Source organism: Callorhinus ursinus, unplaced genomic scaffold, assembly GCF_003265705.2.
Source record: "Callorhinus ursinus isolate GAN/ISIS: 27379988/994484 unplaced genomic scaffold, GSC_fseal_2.0 scaffold87, whole genome shotgun sequence".
Classification (NCBI taxonomy): Eukaryota; Metazoa; Chordata; class Mammalia; order Carnivora; family Otariidae; genus Callorhinus; species Callorhinus ursinus.
The window spans coordinates 1,077,139-1,098,562 of NW_027397149.1; the positions used below are offsets into that span (position 1 = coordinate 1,077,139).

At 56.2% G+C, this 21,424-nt stretch overlaps 3 protein-coding genes across 7 annotated transcripts in view; 2 read left to right on the plus strand and 1 right to left on the minus strand.

Moving 5' to 3' along the window:
• MVP (major vault protein) overlaps positions 1–5,234 on the plus strand; it is a 23,677-nt gene extending 18,443 nt beyond the window's left edge. Inside the window, exons 10-15 of the mRNA XM_025853762.2 lie at positions 76–273; positions 1,182–1,568; positions 2,370–2,486; positions 2,656–2,782; positions 4,131–4,319; positions 4,974–5,234. Coding sequence (XP_025709547.1) covers positions 76–273; positions 1,182–1,568; positions 2,370–2,486; positions 2,656–2,782; positions 4,131–4,319; positions 4,974–5,192 — 1,237 coding nt within the window. The 3' untranslated portion in view covers positions 5,193–5,234. The remainder of the gene's footprint in view (positions 1–75; positions 274–1,181; positions 1,569–2,369; positions 2,487–2,655; positions 2,783–4,130; positions 4,320–4,973) is intronic.
• Positions 5,235–11,287: 6,053 nt separating this feature from the next.
• Positions 11,288–15,088, minus strand: CDIPT (CDP-diacylglycerol--inositol 3-phosphatidyltransferase). Its single transcript, XM_025853842.1, has 6 exons — positions 14,744–15,088; positions 14,511–14,645; positions 13,627–13,780; positions 13,094–13,175; positions 12,505–12,586; positions 11,288–12,359 (listed from the first exon to the last, which is right to left on the minus strand). The coding sequence occupies exons 1-6, from the start codon at positions 14,784–14,786 to the stop codon at positions 12,214–12,216; spliced, it is 642 nt and encodes a 213-aa protein (XP_025709627.1). The 5' UTR covers positions 14,787–15,088; the 3' UTR covers positions 11,288–12,213.
• A 43-nt stretch (positions 15,089–15,131) lies between these two features.
• Positions 15,132–20,045, plus strand: LOC112810313 (putative protein T-ENOL). 5 transcript variants are annotated; one of them, XM_073888175.1, is made up of 6 exons: positions 15,132–15,384; positions 16,156–16,237; positions 16,506–16,656; positions 16,938–16,968; positions 17,159–17,216; positions 19,842–20,045. In XM_073888175.1, exons 2-6 carry the CDS (start codon positions 16,160–16,162, stop codon positions 19,875–19,877), a joined length of 354 nt encoding a protein of 117 aa, XP_073744276.1. In that variant the 5' UTR covers positions 15,132–15,384; positions 16,156–16,159; the 3' UTR covers positions 19,878–20,045. The 5 variants fall into 5 exon arrangements, with proteins under 5 accessions (XP_073744276.1, XP_073744275.1, XP_025709630.1 ...); XM_073888174.1 differs by lacking the exon at positions 15,132–15,384 and adding an exon at positions 15,433–15,760; XM_025853845.2 differs by lacking the exon at positions 15,132–15,384 and adding an exon at positions 15,433–15,744.
• The last annotated feature ends 1,379 nt before the right edge of the window (positions 20,046–21,424 follow it).

The following is a 21,424-nucleotide window of genomic DNA, read 5'->3' on the forward strand; positions in this document are numbered from 1 at the left end:
GGGGGTTGAGGTGGGACAGGTGACTGGGGGAGATGAGGGGCTCTCCATGTGTCTGACTCCCGGCTCCCTCTGCAGTGTGGTCTTTGGGCCCGAGCTGGTGTCACTGGGTCCTGAAGAGCAGTTCACCGTGTTGTCCCTCTCGGCCGGGAGGCCCAAGCGTCCCCACGCTCGCCGTGCGCTCTGCCTACTGCTCGGGCCTGACTTCTTCACAGATGTCATCACCATCGAAACCGCAGACCATGCCAGGCTGCAGCTGCAGCTCGCCTACAACTGGTGAGGGGTGGGGAGGGACCGCAAGGACGGATGCTGCCTGCCACCGTGCTGGGCCCGTCATGGGGGCAGGATGCCCGACTCCGCCACAGCCAAGGAGGAAAGCCAGTCTGATGCCCAAAGAGGGGGGTGACAGGGAGGTGCAGACACCCCTGCTGGGAGCAGGATTTGGGGGACATGGCTGGAGGAAACCCCCCAGCTAAACTCAGCATGTGTCCAGCCTACCACGTAAGGGCAAGGTTCTACAAACGTCGGCCAGACCCGCCCCGTCGGAGTGGGCACGTGTGGGCACGTGTCACCGGCACACGCTCCGGGGCTCGCTGCCTGGGTCCCGGCCCTGCCGTTTGCTAGCTGTGGACCTGGGCAAGCGACTCGGTGCTTTCCTCAGTTTCCCAATATGTAAAATGAGAACGGCAACCGTCCACCTCCCAGGGCTCCCAGGGCTCCCAGGGCTGTTGAAAGGGCACGGTGAGGTTATAGCAGTGCCCTGCACGTAGTTAGAGCTGGAGTGGAAGCTAGGCTCCAGCTCAGCCACCTCTTGGCCGAGTGACCAGGACTATGACAGAGGCAGATGGGCGCGGACATTTCGGGCGCACGACAGCTAAGGGCATAGGCCACGGAGCCACGCTGCCTGCCACATATCACGTGACTTTGGGTCTGTCCCTTCACCTCCCTGGGCCTCTATTTCCTCGTCTGTGAGAGGGGATAACGCTCATCCCCACCTCCCAGGGTGGCTAAGAGAATTAAATGGGACCTCACCTGGGTGCTTGGTGGGGAGTAATTCTCACTCTCTGTTGAGAGAGACCCTGGCCGGTCACGGAGGGTGGGCGTCCGAGTCCTTTTCCGAGACGACAGAGTTGCTGTGTCCTGGAGGAAAATGGCTTCCCTGTTCTGGGCCTCGCTGCTCACAGGCACTTCGATGTGAGTGACCGGAAGGACCCTAAAGAGACAGCCAAGCTCTTCTCGGTGCCGGACTTCGTGGGTGATGCCTGCAAGGCCATCGCGTCCCGGGTGCGGGGGGCCGTGGCCTCCGTCACCTTCGATGACTTCCACAAGAACTCCGCCCGCATCATTCGCATGGCTGTCTTTGGCTTTGAGACCCTGGAAACCAAGGGGCCAGACAGCAGGGCCCTGCCCCAGCCCCGGGACCGGGCCATCTTCCCCCAAAACGGACTGGTGGTCAGCAGTGTGGACGTGCAGTCGGTGGAGCCCGTGGACCAGAGGACCCGGGATGCCCTCCAGCGCAGTGTCCAGCTGGCCATCGAGATCACCACCAACTCCCAGGAGGCAGCTGCTAAGTAAGTGAGGCCTGGGGAGGGGGCAGCGCTGCCCATGATGCCCACCGTGGGCCAGACCTCTCCACGGTCCCTCTCTCAGCCCACTGCCGGGACCTGGGTGACCTGGCAGCCCCCCACGGTCGCCTGCTCTCTCCCTTAGCAGATAGTGTGGTCCCTTTAAAGGACGACCACGTGCCATCCTGCACTTGTGGCGTCTCGCCTTGCCTGTGCTAGAACCCAAACTCGCTTCTGTGGCCTTCCAGGCACCCAGGGGTCCAGCCCTGCCACCCCCACCTCACCTTCCAGCCTCTCGCCAGGCTCACGTGCTCCGATCCCACCAGCTCCTTTCTGCCCCTCGTTGGCACAGCTGGGTTCCCACCGTAGGGCCGTCTGCCCTGGCTCTTCCCTCTGCCCAGAATGCTCTTCCCCTAGGGTATTCTCCTCCTCTGGCCTCAGCCCGAAGCTCCTTGCAGAGCCCCTTCCTGCCCCAACGGAAACCGAGCCCTCTGCTCAGCCATGCTGTCCCTTCACCCATTCTCGGGGAGCTTGTCACTGTCAGAAATCAACCGTGTTCATTTGTTTCTCCTGACTGGAAGGCCAGTTGTGTGAAAGCAGGGACCTTGGTCATGGCCGCGTCCCCGCCCACGCCGAGAGTCGCACCAGGCTTGCTGCACGCGTGCGCACCCTTCTGCTTCCCTTTGTGGGTTGAGTGCCGCCCGCGGGCGCCCAGCAGATGGGTGGGCCCTGCCCTTGTTGGAGTTCCTGTTGGAGATCTGACCCCACACCAGCATCTTCCTGTCCCCTGTCCTGTGTTCCATCCAGGCACGAGGCTCAGAGACTTGAGCAAGAAGCCCGCGGCCGGCTTGAGAGGCAGAAGATCTTGGACCAGTCCGAAGCTGAAAAAGCTCGCAGGGAACTCTTGGAGCTGGAGGCTCTGAGGTGGGTTGAGAACCAGAGGAAAAGAGCGCCAGGCCTCAGAAAAATCGCGGGTGGAGGCAGTGGGGCGCGCGTGACACCTGCTGCGGCATTAGCCGGGGCGTTGGGGGGGGGGCAGAGGGAGAAAGGCTTTCTCCTGGGTGTCCCCTGACTCTCCCCCACCACCCCCCAGCACCGCCGTGGAGAGCACGGGGACTGCCAAGGCGGAGGCCGAGTCCCGTGCAGAGGCCCTGCGCATCGAGGGGGAAGGCTCCGTGCTGCAGGCCAAGCTGAAAGCAGAGGCCTTGGCCATTGAGACGGTGAGTCAAGGGGTGATGCCTGTGGGAGGGCGGGGCCTTGGGGTCTGGAAGAGGCCCCATCACTGCAGTCCCTGAGCATGTGTAGGATGCCAGGTATCTGAATGTAAAGCCCTAATTATTTATTTGGAGAAAGTGGGAGTGGGGGGAGGGGGAGAAGGGCAGAGGGAGAGAATGAATCTTTTTTTCTCCCCATTTAAAAAAAATTTTTATTTAAATTCAATTAACATATTATTTCAGGGGTATAGGTCTGTGATTCCTCAGTCTTATATAACACCCAGAGCTCACCACAACCCGTACCCTTCTCAATGCCCATCGCCCAGCCACCCCATCCCTCCACCCTCATCCCCTCCAGCAACCCTCAGTTTGTTTCCCAAGATTAAGAGCGTCTTTTGGTTTGTCTCCCTCTCTGGTTTTGTTTTCATCTTTTCCTCTCTTCCCCTGTGATCCTCTGCCTTGTTTCTTAAATCCCACATATCAGTGAGATCGTGTGATAATTGTCTTTCTCTGATTGACTTATTTCACTTAGCATAATACCCTCCGGTTCCCTTCACAGAGAGAGAGAGACTCTTAAGCAGGCTCCATGCACAGCTGGGAGCCCCACACAGGGCTTGATCTCACAACCCAGATATCATGACCTGAGCTGAAATCAAGAGTCAGATGCTTAACCAACTGAGCCACCCAGGCGCCCGTGTAAAGCCCTACTTAAATACTTTGTGGTTTATAAATTCCTTTGCCCTGTATCTATTCACTTAATAATCTTCTTTTTTTTTTTAAAGATTTTATTTATTTATTTGAGAGAGAGAGAGAGAGAATGAGAGATAGAGAGCACGAGTGGGAAGAGGGTCAGAGGGAGAAGCAGACTCCCTGCCAAGCAGGGAGCCCGATGCAGGACTCGATCCCGGGACTCCAGGATCATGACCTGAGCCGAAGGCAGTCGCTTAACCAACTGAGCCACCCAGGTGCCCCTCACTTAATAATCTTCTACCACCCCCCCCCAGGCAGGTATTATGACCTCCATCCTGTGTGTGATATTCGTGCAAATGTTGGCGGCTTTGTGCTAACTATTGTATTGTCTTACGCACATGGTCTTATTTAATGCTTGAAATCCCACTAAGGCGGTAAGTATTATCTCCGGATGACAGCTGAGGAAACCAAGGCTTAGATTAAGGACTCCCACAGGTCACTAGCTTAAAAGGTAGCCCCGCCAGGATCCACAGCCAATTGACTAGCAGTTTGCAATTCCATGCCTTGGGCCTCTGTTCCCTCAGGCCTGCTGGCTAGGGGGACTTGCTGGGCAGTTCCCAGGGGCCACACAAAGGAAAGAATGCTGCGTTTTCCCCTCTTCCAGGAGGCTGAGCTCCAGCGGGTACAGAAAGTGCGAGAGCTAGAACTGGTGTACGCCCGGGCCCAGCTGGAGCTGGAGGTGAGCAAGGCCCAGCAGCTGGCTGAGGTGGAGGTGAAGAAGTTCAAGCAGATGACAGAAGCCCTGGGCCCCAGTACCATCAGGGACCTCGCAGTGGCGGGCCCAGAGATGCAGGTGAGAGTGGGGAGGGTGCAGGGGAGTGTGTATGTCTTGGGACCATACTTGGAACCAAGAAGGCAGCACTGGGGGGTGGCAGATGTACCTGGAGTGATGTTGGGGGCAGAGGGGTGAGGGGAGGTGGAGATGGGACTGTCCTGTATCCCGTGTCCGGTGTCCTCTGTCGGGCACTGCACTAGCTTCAGCAGGGAGCTGCAGCCCCCGGGGCGGACGGTAAGCAGCTGGGCCACCAGTCTGGCCAGTGCTTTGAAGGAAGTGGCTTAGGGTGATGCCGGGTGGCTTAGGGAGAGCCCCTCTGAGGAGGGGCTACTTGAGGTCGATGTAGAGTTGACAGGAGCTTCCTGGGAGAGGGTCCAAGGGCACAGACACAGAGAACAAAACTCAGTGTGCTCAGGCACAGAAAGGACTGGATGGCCGCAACCCAGGTGGCGGATGGAGGCAGGACAGGGGCAGCCGGGCCTCCAGGCATCCTGCGCCCTGGCGAAACCTTCAGGCTCCCCTCGTGCTCCTTGCTTGTTACCCCTGATTCCCCCGGTGAGGACAGCTTGTGTGGCAGCTGCAGTGGCAGATCCATGCGGATGGTGGCCTAGGAGCCAAGAGAAAGGGACAAGGGCCTGACTCTACCTTCTCGCTCCCCTCTTGCTCTTCCAGGTAAAACTGCTCCAGAGCCTGGGCCTGAAATCAACCCTCATCACCGATGGCTCCACTCCCATCAACCTCTTCAACACAGCCTTAGGTCTGCTGGGGCTTGGGTCTGAGGCCCTGCACCCGGCCCAGAAGGCGACCGGCGTGCCGGGCCCCCCGGAGGGCTTGCTTCTCCAGTCCGCTCCCGCCCCTCAGGCCCCTGGGGGCAACCATGTCATGCCTTAGCTCCCTGCTGCACTCATGAATAAAACACTTCTGGGCATTGAAGCAACTGGGGGTCTGCGTCACAGGGGAGCTTAAGGGATACCCCTGAAATCTCAAGGTAGCTACTAGAGACTGTCCTGTGTTGGCTGGGGAGGAAACTGAGGCCGGGAGAACAACTCCCTGAAGTCACACTGCTAGGAGTGTGACCCCACAGTCCCAATGGCCAGACTGTCTTTTGGCAGTCAGTCCTCTCGGGCCCCAGGCTGGGAGAGGACACCCCAGGGGAGAGAATGGCGCCTGCCTAGCCGCCACCCCCCCAAGAGCTCCTGCACTGGCAGCATCTCTTCTCGCTGCTACGTCCTCCAGCAGCCTGCCCTCCCCACCCACCCCTGCAGCATCGCCCCCTGCTCCCCGCCCCCCAGCACTTGGGAGGCTGCCTGTGGCGCCACCTGCTGGTCACACTGCACACCCGGCAGGCCTGAGCACTTGTCCTTCCGCGGGAACTGGAGCGCGTCCCTGGGCTTGCGGCTTGGGCTCTGCGGGAGCAGACGGAGGGAGGCGTCCCCACAACCAGGGCAGAGCCCTTTCTTGGGGAACGATCCGGGCAGGATCAAATGCTCCTCCACAAGAGGAGGCTGCATGGATGCTTTGTGTTGGGGTCTTACTCCTCTTCCGGCACCGAGGCTGACCCCACCAGCCCCGTCTCGCTCTGAGTTGCACTGCCTTCATGTGCCAGAGGCTTGGCTCCGCTCAGGGCCGCGCTGGAGGCCGAGGGGCTGACTGCGGAGCCCGCAGCACTTGGTGGGGCTGGCTCTGGGTTGAACAAACAGGCAAGGGAGTCAGCCTGGCCTGCCCTGCTTCCGACTGACTGTCCTGCATCTTCCCTTGAGAATTAACGTGTGCAGGTACCAGATGCTCATGGCCAAGGGCCTCTGGGGATAGCGGACAGCAAGCAAGGTTGTCCTGGGTGGGCATGTTCCTTCCCGAGGTTGTCCTTTGACCTTGCCCCAACTAATAATGGGGCGTGAAACGTGGGCCCCTGCTGCCTCCCCTTCCCAAACCATTCCTCCCACTCAAGGCTTCAGTGACCTTGACCCCAACCACCCTCTCAACATTGACACCCACCCTTTCAGTTCAGTCTTGCCCTGTGTTCCAGGTGATTGACCAAAAACCTCCCTCCTTAACTCCACCTCTCCCCTCCCCCCCCTGGGGTGCCTAGCCCCTCCCTTCTTAAACCAACTACCGCCCTCTCGGTCCGCCCTGGACCAGTTGCGTGTTGCTGGGGGAGGTACAACCCACATGCTGACTTGATTCCATTTTAAACTCATGGCAGCAAATCTCAAGGGAGACCTAGGGCCTCTGACTCTGCTTCTCCTGCTCTTGTGAGCTCTTGCTCAGAACAACCACACATACCCCTCCTCCCAGCCTCCCACGTCCCCACCCACTTGCTCTCACCTCTGAGAGAAAATAGAAGCACACTGGGCAGGAGGCCCCCCTGCTTCCCAGCAGCTCATATAGCAAACCACCAGCACCCGGGCTCTGTCCTGCCTCCCGTTCCCCCTGGGCCACACTCCTCCCCTTGGGCTCTAAATGCTGGTGATCTCCCCCAAGTCCACTCCTCCGTGGATCTCCTTTCTGGGCTGCACCATCACCTTCTCCGTCTCCGGCTCCCTGTCCCGGGCAGGTGAGCGGCCTCTACGCTCCGGCCACGGAACCCGCACGCAGGCTCTCCCTCAGCCCTGCCTTCCCCCTGGCTTCCCCCCTCTCCTCTCTTTCCTTCGCAGCCATGTTTCTTCGTTTCCATTGCTCACCTCTCCTTATCTTCTCAAGCCACTCCAGTTGGCTGCTGTCTCCACCCTTCCTGCCTGGAAACTGCTCTTATCGGCGTCACCAGGGACGTCCCTGGCCCTAGAGCCCGCACTCGGTGCTCCTTGTGCAGCCTGTCCCGCCGCTAGGCACCCACGCCGCCGCCTCCCCACCTCAGGGCCCACGCCTCCGTTTCCCTGGCCCCCTCCACTTCCTCTGCTCCGTCTAGATCACAGGTCGCCCGGAACCCTGTCCTTTCTCAGTGACCATCTTGGCCAGTCCCACGGCTTTAGGGCATCTCTAGCCCACAGACTTCCAGTGCAGTTCCCCATCCCTGACCTCACCCCTGAACTCTGGACTCCTCTCCGGCTGAGGATCTGATGGCTCCCCATGGCTCTCTAGTGGCCATCCGGCGTGGCCATATGACTTGTTCTAGCCAGTGAAATGCAAGGGGAAGGGACATCACTGTCCTCTTTTCCCTTTTCCATGGTGATGGGCAATGTTCCAAAGAGAGGCGGGTCCCAGAGAGAGAAAGGGCAGGAAGCAGAGCCACAGCCATAGACCCATAGCAGGAGCGAGAATTCGCACTGGGATCAGAGCCTAATCTAACCCACCCTGACCACTGCGTGTACCCCCACGAGGTTATGGAAACTAGTAAGGTCATAGGGGAAGGTGTTCTTTATTTTTTAAAAGATTTTGAGAGAGAGAGAGAGAGCATGAGCAGGGGGTGGGAGGGAAGGGAAGAGGGAGAGGGAGAAGCAAGCTCACTGCTACGCAGCGCTCCATCCCAGGACCCTGAAATCGTGACCCGAGCCAAAGGCAGACGCTTAACCCATGGGCCGCCCAGATGCCCCTGGGGAGCTGTTCTTTAAATTGTACGCATGTGGGGTGCCTGGGTGGCTCAGTGGGTTAAGCGTCTACCTGCGGTTCCGGTCATGATCCCAGGGTCCTGGGATCGAGCCCCTGCACTGGGCTCCCTGCTCCGTGGGGAGCCTGCTTCTCCTCCCCCTCCCCTTCCCCCTGCTTGTGTGCTCTGTCAAATAAAATCTTTAAAAAAATAAAATGATAAAGCGTACATATGAGGACAGGCCCGGGACTGACTAGGGTGAGGGAGACCAGATATAACTCGGTGACGGGAAGCGGGCCTGTTTGCTGGCCACCGAGTGGGGGCTCCAGCTCACCCCGAAGCCAGGTGCTAAGCCAGTCCCTTGGTACTAAATTTACCCTTGAAGTTCCCTTAAGTTGCCTGGGAAATACAGAACAGCGTGATCCCTGGTGAAGTTCAACACAGCCTGTTTTTCTCTAGCAGGGAGTAATTGGCTTTTCTTTAGTTGAATGCCAGACAAGGTACTTGCTTTAAGAACCCCTCGCATAAGAAAACCAGTGAAATCCTACTCAGCAGGTAACATGCTCTTTACTCAACCTGTTTCCTCTTCCTCCTCAGCCCACAGCTAATCTCTCTTTCCCAACCTCCCTTGCGGGAACAAGTGGCCACATTGACTGAGTTGCAGCCAATGGAAGGTGGAAGGAAGCAGTAGGTGTCAATTGCCCGCCTTCCCATGAACACCAACCTCGGGCAATCCTCCAGGCCCCTCCTCCTCTGCCTGCACCTTGCGAGCGAGCAGGGCACTCTGGGGGGTCCTGTGTGGAAAACGGTGGTACCGTGAGATGTGAAGAGCCCGAGTCCCTGAATCTGTGCCTCAGGAGAGCTACTTCCCAGTCAGGAGCTCCTGATTAGGACTTCACATGAGTTAGAAATAAACTTCTATCGTGGTTGAGCCGCTGTAGGCCTTGAGGTTTGTTCCAGCAGTTAGGTTCACCTGAGGGAAGGGCGGATTCACGGGGCCCCGGCTGTGCCCTCCCGGAGCCAGGGCCCGCTGAGCGGAGCGAGCCAATGGAATGTCTTGCATGGTGGTGATTCATTTAGTCTGAAAGCGTACAGATGAGATCCCCAAAGCTCTTCCTGCGCCTTTGTCTTAGTCCTTTCGGGCTGCTATAGCAAGACACCACAGGCGGGGGCCTTATAAAAACAGTCATGCCATGGTTCTGGAGTCCGAGATTGAGGTACCTGCATGGCCAAGTGCTGGTGACAACCCTCTTCCCAGTTCAGAGCCCACACCTTTGGCTTCGTCCCCACCTGGTGGAAGGGGCAAGAGAGCTCTCTGGAGCTTCTTTCGTGAAGGCACTAATCCCATTCTGGAAGGCTCACGACCTAAAGGCCCCCATCTCCAAATGCTGTCACATCGGACATTAGGTTTCAACATAGGAATTTTGCGAGCACGCAAACATGCAGACCATGGTAACATATGGCTCCTCTACGTTCCTTAGATCAAATTCGGCCTAGACGCTCCCCCACTGTCCTCCTCCATGTCACTCTGCTTGCTCCTGGGCTCAGTCCAGCCACCGGGCTCGGGACCCAAGGCAGAGGCCAACCTCCGGGCCCTACCAGGGGTGGGTCCTCCAGCCTCAGGCGTGTAGTCTACTTGAGTGGAAGACACCCTCTCCTGCCACGTCTCCCCCTTGTTTAGATCACGGGCTTGCTGGGTTTATGTAAGTTAGAGACTCCTGGGGTCACTAGAAATGGTTAGGGCTGAAGAGCCAAGGAGGCAGGGCCGTGGGGCTTCAGCGAGGGCTCTGAGGACCCATCTGGCTGCAGGGGAGAGCACGGTTCACAAAGGGTGAAGGGCAGCGGGCACCCGAAGAACTTGGAGGGGCAGCTGGGCTCTGACTCACTAGCTTCCTGGAGTACCTCTGCCCCAGCCACTGCCCTGCTGCAAACCTTCCACGTGTCTCCCACAAGTGCCCTCCAAGAGCGGGTGCGGGCGGTTTACCAGCATTGTTCATGGGGCAGGAGCTGGTTAACAAATACGTAATGGAATTCTGTGCCACCACTGAGCAGACGGCCCTGGGGACGGCCAATGTTAAGGGTGCAGGCTTTGGGGCCTCCTCCGAGGGCCTCGATTTCCTCTCTGGAAGATGGGCACAATAGAAGGCTAGCCTGGGTGGGGGTGAAAGGAGGGAAGGAATGCACACAAAAAGCACTTGGAACTGTGGTCGCTCATGAGAGCAGAGCACTACATACACAGAATGAGCTTTAAAATATGGAAATCCGAGTGTGTAGGCGCGAAGAGTTTATCTAGACGGACCTAAAAACAATGAGTAGCAGTGGTCACCTCTGGGGAGAAAGGAGAGCTGAAGGTGGCAGACCTCGTCAGCCTTTTGTTATGCATACGATTCTGTATTTTTGCCATAGGAATATTTTACCTATTATCTTCAAAGATCCTTCAGTGGCTCCAGGTGGCCCTCAGGATTAAGTCCAAATGCCCTACTGGACTCCTCAGGCGGCCCTGGCTGGCTTCAGCCTCAGCTCTCCAGCCCCAACCCACGGCACTCAGTGTCCCAGGCACATCGATCCAATTCCATTTCCTCACAACTGCTCTGGGTGCTCTCTGGCCTCCATTCTCCTCGCTGGGAATCATCCTCGCTTGCACATTAACCCTTCCCACCCCAATCCCTAGCAGCTTTCTAGGCACCCACCTGCTTCAGCCACACCCAAGTGCTCCAGCACTTTTTTCTCCCATCCCCGCCACGAGCTCGGTCGAACTGCATTATCATCTCCCTCATGGCTGGCCTGTGACCTCCAAGAGGACTGACCCAATCCCCTGGGCCTAGCACAGGAGCTGAGGCTCAATACCCAGCTGCTACATTTCAGCTCGCTGGGACACAAGGGCCTCTTGGCTAAGCTATTATAAGGACGAAATGAGTAACATCTGCAAAGAACCCCCAGCACAGGATCTGGCATATGGGAGGCTGAATATAGTCTTAAAAAGCAAGCTGGTGCCAGACAGCAGAGAAAGCTCAGATGGCAGGGGTAGCTGTTAGGGACAGATGCCCAGAACAAGGTCTATGACACAGTAAGTGCCCCCAAACTGCTTAAGACAGAACAGCGATTCTCAACATTATGGGGAAGAATCAATCACCTGTTGTTTATTAAAATAGCAACTGGGCCCATCCCTAGGGATGCCAGCTCTAAAAGGTCTGGCACAGGGTCCAAACAGCTGAATTTTTAAGAAATAATCCACAGGCGGGGCGCCTGGGTGGCTCAGTCGGTTAAGCATATGCTTTCAGCTTGGGTCATGATCCCAGGGTCCTGGGGTCGAGTCCTGCATCGAGGTCCTTGCTCAGCGGGGAGTCTGCTCCTCCCTCTGCCTGCCACTCCCCCTGCTTGTGCTCTCTCGTTCTGACAAATAAAATCTTTAAAAAGATAATAGTCCACAGGTGATCTAAGGACCACACTGAGAAACCAACTCATCTGTTTGTGAATTTTATTAAGTGGCTATGATATGCCAGGTTAAGGTTCATCTTCATCGTGGGGATAGAGAAGGAACAAGAAAAGTCTGTGCCCTCAGGGAGTTTACATTCTGGTGAGGGTAGAAAATGTGAGGTGTACAAAAAAATGGAGACAGCCAGTGACAATGTTGTAAAGAAGGTGGGCAAAGAGAGGGCATGAGCTTGGGTGGCAGGGAGGCCCCCTCTCCGAGGTCACGGTGGAATGACAGGGCAGAGCCGGTTAGGAAACAACTAGGAGAAAAGCGTCCAGCTGGATCTTCCTTTTCCCCCCAGCTCCCCTCAACCAGGCCCTGGTCCAAGAGTATCTCAAAGGAAACCAAGTCCTGGAGAGTGAAGCCGCCTCCGCCCCCCTCACCACACCCCCTATTATGGAGGTTTTCAGAGCCAGGACTGGACACAGGAGAATGGGATGGGAAAGGATCGACACGCTCCCTTCTCTCCTGGCCGGGGTACCCCAGGCTTCCTGGGGCCAGGGGCACAGCTCTGACTCCCCGCCTTTTGAGAAACCCGGCCCCCACCCCATCTCCCTCACTCAAGTGTCCCTAAAGTCCCAGGCCAAGCCAGATCCGTGGGCTGAGCCAGCAGGTGCGACAATGCCAGGTCCTCAGGCCTCTTGGTGTCCCAGGAGCACTGCCCGTATGGCCGGGGCCTCTTGAGGATCCTTCCTGATTTGAAGTCCAGGTCCTTGGGAATCCCAGGGGTGGGACTGGTCCTCAGGACTCTGGAGAACACGGCATCACCCAAGAGGCCAACCCCCCTTCCCAGCAGGCCGGACAACACATTAGGAAGATGGGAGCCTGGGCCCTCGCAGGAGGGAGAGGGGAGCCATGCGACCCAGCGAGACTCCCCAGGGCAGGTGGGTGGCCAGGGGCTGGAGATTCCGGGGTCACTTCTTCCTGGCTCGGTCTGCCGCATCCAGGGCAGCCATGTTGCGGGCGGCTGTGACCAGGTGGACGACACTGATGAGAGACTTGAGCGCCGCGACAGGGGCAGTGATCCAGAGGCCCACTCGGAAAAGACCCACAGAGCCAACTGTGGAAGGGAGCACGGACGATACAGAGAAAATGGGATGCAGGTGAGGGAGAGGAGGCCCAGGAGTCTGCAGCCTCCAGGCCACCATCACTGCGGGCAGGCCAGGGGGCCCTCCCACCCTCCCGCCCAGCCCCTCGCCTCCTACCTAAAGGTCCCTCGGAGAAATGGAACAGGTAGAGAAGGCAGTAGAAGAGCTCATTTCCAGCACACAGGGTAAACAGGGCAGGCTGCACAAAGAGCAAAAGGGTTGCTTAAGCAGTGCCGCCCCTCCCCCCAGCTAAAGGACAGGGGCCAGAACCCTCTGCGGATGGGTAGCAGGAAGGTACCGGGATACAGGAGTGCAGGGGTGAGGCGAGGGTGAAAGAGAAATGTCAGCATATTACTTCTCTCTTTAAAAGTCCTTCCAGACACTATCTGTGCTCCCAGAATAAAGCCCACGTGGCCTAAGACTTTCTCCTTTATGGCCTAAGGCTCGTTGAGAACTGGCCCCGCAGGCCAATCTGGCTTCTCTCTCCCTCCCTCCCTTCTGCTGCCCTCCGTAAGGCACACGGACCCTCCCCACCAATCCTACCCTCCTTCATGCCTCAGCTTCCAGGCCTCTCTCCCCCGGAGTCTCCCCTGGGTTGGCGTGTCCCTCCTTGTGCTCATGCCTTCTCCTAACCTAGGATCAGGGCTCAGCCCAGGGCTTGGCATAAGGTGAGGGAATAAGAGGGGGAGGGGCGGGAAATGCTCACTCTGGAGGTGTAGTAGATGCGAAGCACCGGATTTCCAGACAGGTCAATCATCTTGTGACTTTCACTGCCTCGGACCACAGAACTTGGGGAGAAAGCAGGGAGAATCCATGAGCACTCCTTACCACTAACGTCCATTGAATCCTCCTAGGTAGGTGCTGGGATTGCCTCTATTGAGCAGAGGAGACGGGGCACGAGATGGGGCTCAGCTAAGAACTGAGGTCTTGCCCAAAGCCACACAACTACCTAGCTGGTAATTACCTAGCAGAGTCAGGATTCAAATACGACATTCCAAAGCCCCCAGCCGTTATCTATTTGGAATTCTCGGACTACCCAATCAGGACTTTTAGGGATTGCTTAATCTACCTGCGAATAGGACCAGACCTGATAGAGGCTTTGCCCAGGGTCCTTCAACAAAGCTGGGCTAAGAGGGAGACCTCCCAGGAAGCCTGAAGGCTTTCCAGACACCCTCCACATAGCTTCACCCCTCCCCACTGTAGTGTCTTCAGCCGGCCAGCACCCCCAGAACTGCAGACCTGTGGAGGTGCAGCCAGTGGCTGGCCACATCCAGGCTCATGCTGAGCTGGAAGAGAAGGGTGGCCCGTGGGTACAGCAGGGCCAGGTTGACCAGCAGACACATGGTGGAGCAGCGGTCCGTCAGCATGTCCAGCATGGCCCCAAACCGGGTCCCTGAAAAACGGGGGCGGTTAGGTGGGAAGGGGCCATCGGGGGCAGTGGGTCTGTGACAGGAACCCTATTTGGCGTGTCATTCTGATGCAGAATCTAAAAGAAGATGGAAAATGTCCACTGTCCACTGCCTGGGGAGGAAAATAGGCTGTTGCTATCTGTTGGGTGTGAGGTCAACGGGCAGGGGTCACTGTGAGAGGAAATGAGGAGGCATGGGGGCCGGAGCGGGGCATGAGAAAGCTAGCTCTGCGGCTCATCAATCCCAGAACCAAGGGTCCAGGGCTCCAGACGAGCAGACTTCAAGTTTTGGGGGAGGTCTTGCCAGGCGGGTTTGGAGAACAGATTAAAAAATTAATTGACCCTTCAGAAACCATCCTTCTTCCCTCTCCATTCTCCCTCTAATCATGGCTTCTGGAACCCCTAATCCTTGTGCCTGGCACACAGTAGCCCCCCCCCGGAAACACCTGTTGAACGGGTTTTTCTTCAGGGAGACCTCCAGCACTGCCATGTCCAGTCTTGCTACCCCACACCCTGTCAGTAAGTTCTTCTCAACAGCAAGCTTAAATCCCTTCTGCTAAGAAAGTAGGCCATTCTGTTCTGCTTTCTACAGAAATGGGAAGGGCGGGGCCCTCAGGTTCCCGAGTTCCCGCCCGCCCCCAGGTCCTGAGGAGTCAGGAAAAGGGGACAGAGGGTGGCTGGGCCTCAAGGCTGGCTGGGAGGAGGTGTCTGTCACCTTGATTAAGGGCTCGAGCAGCGTGTCCATCGAAAGCGTCCAGAAGTCCGCTGAGCAAGTAGAAGGAAGAGGCCGTGAGGGGGCAGCAGGGCATGAAGTAGAAAGAAACGATGGCGAAGACAATCCGGGCATAACCTTGGGATGGACGGGGGCAGACAGAGTGGGATCAGGGACCCTGCCCAAGCCCCCTCCCTCGCCCTCCCGCTCGGCCGGGAGCCCCGGGCAGCACTCACCGATGAGGTTAGGCACAAACAGGAAGATATTTTCACCTGGCATCGCGGCGGCCCCCCTTGCCGCCCCGGGCCCGATCTGGAGGTGCCAACCGAGTCCCAGCCCCGCCGCGCAGCCTCACCCTCCGGCTCGGCGGATCGGCCGCGCCCACAGCGCGCAGGCCCCCGCCGTCCGCGCCCGGCCCCAGGTGTTAGAGCTCGCAGCCCGCCGGAGCATGGGCCGGCCGCGAGGTGCGTCGGGCGTAGGGGCGCGCACAGCCCGCCCTCCCTGGGGGCAGCCCTTCCCGCCTCCAGCGGCCACCCCTGTCGCCCCAGCCGCACCCGGGCGTGCAAAACTGGAGGAAAAAAAAAAAAAAAAAAAAAAAAAGCTTAAGAATGGCTGCGGTCCCTTTAAGACCTGCCCGCTTCCTTTTCCTCCCTCCGCCCCTTTCCATCGGCGCGTACCAAAGCGCAGAGGGAGGAGAGGGGCAGAGAAGCCTCGGCGCCGAGGAGGGGGCGGGGGCACCCAGAAGGAGAGGTCAAAAGAGAAGGGGGTCTCGATGACTGATTCTCCTTTCCTTTCTCCGGAGGGTATAGCTTCCTGGAGACAGGACAAGGGGAAAACATTCCGCCCCCCGCCACCTGGGTCTACGCGTCCCCGAGAGGCAAGGTTATTTAGTACAGCCCACAGTTTTTTTTTTCCTGCCCCGTCCCCTCTCTCCGGCCTCATTTGCTCTCGCCGGCTCCAGGCCGCGAGAGAGCGGCTAGAGAGGCTGGAGGGCGGCCGAGGGCGGGGTTGCTTCTTGCGCGCCCCTAGTGGTAGGAGGATTCGGTTTCTCAGACTTCTGGCGCTGGGGTCACCATCCCCAAGGAGGGATCCGAAAGGAGGTGGAACGGAGACCAGAGGAGCGAATGCGACGTGCTGGGAAAATGCCCCCCCCATCCGGCCCCCGCCTTTGGTTCTAGAGGTTCTAGAATCCCTAATATCCTGGCAACGGGGCTGCAGAACGTCCACAGACAGCAAGGTTTTTATAACAACGGGTAGCTTCACCGCCCCGGGTCCCCCTCTTTCCAGTCTTCCTCCCCAGCTCCTACTCCCCGTCCCCTGAGACCTAAACAGCGGCTTCTTAGCCCTCCCTGTTTTTCCCTCCTGCCCAGGATTTCAACTCATCTGCCAGGTGGGGAGCAGGAAGCCGGCTGGCGCCTTGTCTTGGGAAGGGCCTCGGGTGGGAGGAAGGAGAGTGCTCCTGGGCCACCCCACTCCCTCCCCCAGGGAGATTTAAGGCAAAGATTTGTTTTTTCAGGGAGAGAACCGGACAGCAGGATGGTTCATCTAAAGGCCTTACTTAAATCTGGGCCTTGAAGAATGGTGGTGGGATGGGTTTGGGGAAAGTGGGCTGGTTTCTCAGCCTAACACAGGTGTCACCTGTTTCCAGGGGGATGGCATCCACACCTACCAGGAATGGGGAGAAGGGCAGCAGGATGTCCCAAGCTGGAACCCCCTCGGGTGGAAGTCTGGTGAGCATGGGAGTGAGCCGAAGTGGATGGAGAGCTCCTAGGCCAAGGGCACTGACACCTCCAGCCTTGAGACTCTAGTCTCAACCCTGAGCCCATAGCCCCCAGCAGTTGGCCCTGAGGTTCTCAAAGACTGCCTCTCATTTCCAGTGCCTTCTCTGCCAAATCTCAAGAATCAGCCCTCCAATACCAGACTCAGACCTTAGACCCAGACCCAGGGCTCCCATGTGGGAACTCCCAGGCTGAGCCCCTCTGATTTCCCCTTTTGCAGAAGGTTTCATTATCCCGATCTGAGGAATTCCTGACCCGGATCAGCACAGAACTCACCAATGAGGCCTTGTTTATCGCTGGCTGCCACATGAACTCTGTGCCCACCAAGGAAAAACAGACCCAAGATCGAGGGACTCAGATATCCAAACACGGTGACCCCCCCCCACTCCAGGACCACTGTGTCCGGAGACCCTACCATGCCCCGAGTTCCAGTCCCTGACCCCTCCCAACCACAGCTGACCTTTTCCAGCAATCTGGGCCCACCTCCCTGAACTCACAGCCAGCCCTTGGACTGCGCAGTGCTGCCCCCTCCAACTCACCCAGTGCCCACCCCTCACTGCTGGCCAGGAACACCTCAGCCCCTTTCTCCCTAGCCACATCTCTTTCTGGCTCTGGGAGTAATAATTTCTCTGACGCGGGCCTCTACTTCCAGTGTCCTTCAAGACCCGAGGCACCGATACCTGGTGAGTGAAGCTTCAAGGGAGATGCCCTTTGTCCTGGGAGAAGGACGAGGAGACTGAAGGGGAGAGAGCAAGGGTTTAACAACATCCTAGCAGGGTAGGGAAATTTTAAAACCGTGTAGTCCGATTCTCTTCTGCTCTGGTCCTCGACTTCCACATTCTCGGCCCTCCCCTTTCCCTCTGCCTTCTCTAGTTCTGACAGAAACCGTACCTGCACCAGGGCCCACCTCCTGCCGTCCCCTCGTGACAAGGTATATACTGATTCCACGAATGACAAGGCCATTCAGTATTAACCAAACATTTAAAGTTCACAGGATATGCCAGTCCCGGTTTTAGGAGCTCGGGACCCAGAAGTGAAGGATACAGTCTCTGCCCTTGAGGAGTTCACAGTTTAGCGTGGCGCTGGTCAAGTAGATGGTCAATTACAACATGATATGGATCAGTGCCTATAATAGAATTGGAAACGAGAAGAGCGCTTATCCCAGCCTTGGGGTAGGAAGGAAAGGAATCATGGAGCTTCCTGGTGGAGGTGACATCTAAAGAAAGAATCTTCCAGGGGCACCTGGGTGGCTCAGTAGGATAAGCGGCTGCCTTTGGCTCAGGTCATGGTCCCGGTGTCCTGGGATCGAGCCCCACGTCCGGGAGCCTGCTTCTCCCTCTGACCCTTCCCCCTCTCGTGCTCTCCTTCTCTCTCTCTCTCTCAAATAAATGAATAAAATCTTTAAAAAAAAAAAAAAAAGAAAAAGAAAAGAAAGAATCTTCCAGGAAAAAAATGGGTGGGTCAGGGTATTCCAAGTGGTAGGGCTTGTATGAGCAAAGACATGAGGTGAGTTTCAGCAGAGTGAATGGGAGTGTGTCTGTGTTCTTAGGAGGGGGAGAGAAAGTGGGATCAGAGGGCAGTTTAGGTGCTGGAGTACAGAGGCGTGGTAGTCCAGGTCTACTCAGAGACCTCATGCGTGCGTGCCTTAAGATCAGGAGCCCCTGAAAAGATTTGAGCAAGCGAGGTTGTAATTTTAGATAGTCACTCCGGTGGTCAGTGGGGGGAGTGAGCTGGAAAGGGGAGATGAGAGGTGGAGGCCAGTTGGCAGTTACGCCAAGAGACTAAGCCGGTGAGGATCGGCTCCTGAATTGTCATAGTAATAGTAGAGATGAGAAGAGGGGCAGATATGAGAAATAAAGACCAGGAAAACTGAGTTTGGTCATTGAATAGAAATGGTAGGGGGGAAAGAAAAAAGAGGAAATCAGCTGACCCGCCCCCACATTTCTGACTTCTGCAACTTAAGTCTGATGATGTCATGCTTCTGCTCTGAACACCATGATAACGATAATTCCCCGCTTCAGAGGAAAAGCCAAGGTCCTTCAGTGGCTTACAGGGCCTCTCGCCTCCCCCACACCCCACTGTCTCTCTGACCTCATTGTTTAGAACTGTTCGCCTTGTCTCCCTCTGTTCTCAGCCATGCCAGCCTCCTCAGTCTTCCTGGAGCACGGCAGCCGTGCTCCCACCTTTGGGTAGGTTGACCTCAGTGCCCCTGGGAAGACCAGGTGGAAATACCATGTAGAGAGTTGGAAATAGGGCTTCAAAACTCACCAGGGATGTCTGGGCTGGTGATAGAAATTGGATTTAGGAGGGAGTCAGCAGTTGAAGGCTGTTGGGGGGGGGGTGGTAGGCAGAGTAAGCAGGAAGAGGGCGCTGAGGCTGGAGTCTGGAAGAATCTCTCCATGTGAGGAGTTGGTGGAGGAGGAGAGAGGGGGTCGTGAGGAAGGCAGAGAAGGAGCTGACCGCAGATGTTTATTGAGTGTCTAGTATGTGCCGGCTCCACCAGGTGTTAGGGATGGTCAGTTTTCTGGGGCTGCTACTTCCAATGTTCATGACCAAGACCAGTGGCACAATTCTTAACCTCAGGGAGCTGGCCTTCTAGTGCCTTTGGGACATTTGAACTTTCCCAATTGGGCTTTGGTGGTAGAAGCAGCTTGAAGTAGCAGGAGAGCCCTGGGCCTTAACAGCTAATCTGCTCTCAACCTGATAGTTAGCCTTGTGCAAGTTGCTTCCTTTCTCCCCATATGTCAAATGGGGGCCTTGGACAAGATGCTCTGTAAGGGCCCTATCTGTCCATACAGTGGTTTCCTGTGCCCCCAAATGGCACTTGATTGAGAATTTCATCCTGAGCCAATACCCTCTCATCCCCTGGGCAGCGCCCCATGGTCCCAAGAGACTTTCCCTTCCTCATCCTCAAGAACATGGAAGCCTACAGATCTTTGAACTGCCCCTCGAATTATAGGTCATTGTAGGTGGGCAAAATATTGAGTCGGGGCATGGGTGAGCGGATGAGCCGATGGAGAGGGTAGGCAAATGGATGAACGGATAAATGGATGGACAAATTCACTGAAGGTTCATTAGGCACTGAACGTTTATGTGCCAGGGCTGCTGTAGGGGCCGGAGTATAGAAGTGAGCAAGGTAGACTCCCTTGCTTTTGAGAAGTTTAAATGGGGGCTGAGTTATTAGGTAGAAGAGGGCTGAGTGGGTGGATGGGTGAATGAGGGATAGATGGACAGGCAGATGGGTGAGTAGAATGTATGCATGGGTAGAATGATGGGTAGATGTGAGGGTGGATAAATACGTGCATGGATGGATAGCGGGTGAATGGGTGGGGGAAGATGGGGAATGGTGGATGGATAGAGAGATGAGTGGGGGATAGGGGTTGGATGGAGAGGTGAGGGACAGAAGGAGAACATAGGAGTGTTAGGTCCAAAGAATCAGAAGGCTCTTTTACTTTTCTAGGGAGCTGGGCTTAGCAGCTTGACATCTGGAGGATGACCGCAACCTTCTGCAGTGCTGCTCTTGGCCTCTCACGCTCCCCCCATTGTGTCCTCCTAGAACATGCGTCAGACCTCCTCATTCACAAGTCACTAACGCTTCGGTCTGCTGGGGACTCCTGGTCATAAGCAGCAGCACACTTGAAGCCTCCCAGGTGTTCTGGAACCATCTCACACCTTTCCACGCTCAGCTGGCAAGGACATCACCAGAAATCAAAGGCTTTAATAAAAAGACCAAGAGAGGTCCTTCCCTCCTCCCAACCCAGGCCTGGCTCTGGAGTGGCTTCTCTGGGGTGGAGATGTGAAAGGGCGGCCCTTTCTTTTTTCTTTCTTTCCTTTTCTTTCTTTCTCTCTCTCTCTCTCTTTCTTTCTTTCTTTTCTTCTTCTCCTTTCTTCTCTTCTTTCTTCTTCTTTTCTTCTTCTCCTTCTTTCTTCTCCTTCTTCTTCCTTCTTTCTTCTTCTTCTTCTACTTCTTCTTCTTCTTCTTTCTTCTTTTTTTTTCTTTATTTTCCTTCCTTCCGTCCTTCCTTCCTTCCTTCCTTCCTTCCTTCCTTCCTTCCTTCCTTCCTTTTTCTCCTTCTTCTTCTTCTTTCTTTTTTTTCCCTTGCCAGATATGTGGGCATATGGGTGAAATGGCATATTCCATGTTACTGGAATGGCTTTAATTTGGGCAGTTAACGACCTGTTTTCTGTCAGCCTTTTGGCGGAGATGAGCTCACGGATCCGAACCTAGCCTCCCAGCCACACTCCAGCACCTTAATGTCTAGGCCTTTGGCATTTGAGAGGGTCCACCCTTGCTTCTGAGAAGCCACCTCTGCCGCCAACGTCAGGGCTGAGGCCTCCCCTCCAGGCTCCGGGGCCTCATGCCTGGGGAACATGTCACCCCCATTGCTCGCCAGAAGGGAATGCAGCCACCTTGGTGGCGTTTACATTTAAATCTGAATCTGGTCACTTATTTGAGCCTCCTGAGGAAGTCTGTTCACATCTCTGAGCCTCAGTTTTCTTATCTGAGAAACGGGAATAATTATCCCTGTCTTGCGGGCTCCTTGTAGAGGTTGAAAACAGAACACATACAAAGTGCTTAAGCACCATGGCCGGCACAGAAGAAAGGCCCAGAAACGCAGGCTATTGTAAGGATCAGTTTGCATCGTGTGCTAAAATTCAGCCTCCTCTGAGTATGTCAGGGTCCTTTTGAGTGTCCTAAAAATGCGTAATTATATTTAAATATAAAATTTGAATTAAGTGAAATTCACTTGATTTGGAGACCCTTTAGACAAATGTTCAAAAGCAAATAAGCTGGAAAAGGACCCCCAGAGGGTACGAAACAAGCTCATTCTTTATGAAATGCTACAGATTTGACCATTACTTAGTAGACATGTAACAGCAGATATACTTACAGCGCCAAAAAGATTGGGGGGAAAAATGGTACACTTGGATAGATACAAACATTCTCAAAAGGAGCGTGCATGTTAGGTGAACGGGTCATGGAACGGAGAGCTGTTTGCGTCCTGCCAAGCAGTGAGGGAGGGAGGCTCCTGCCACTCAGGGGAGGCAGCTGCTGTCAGCTGCTATCTTCAGGCTAAAAGAGCCTAGAAGCATCAAGCATGGGGGTAGAGACACCTGAGGCCCAGAGGGGGCTCATCC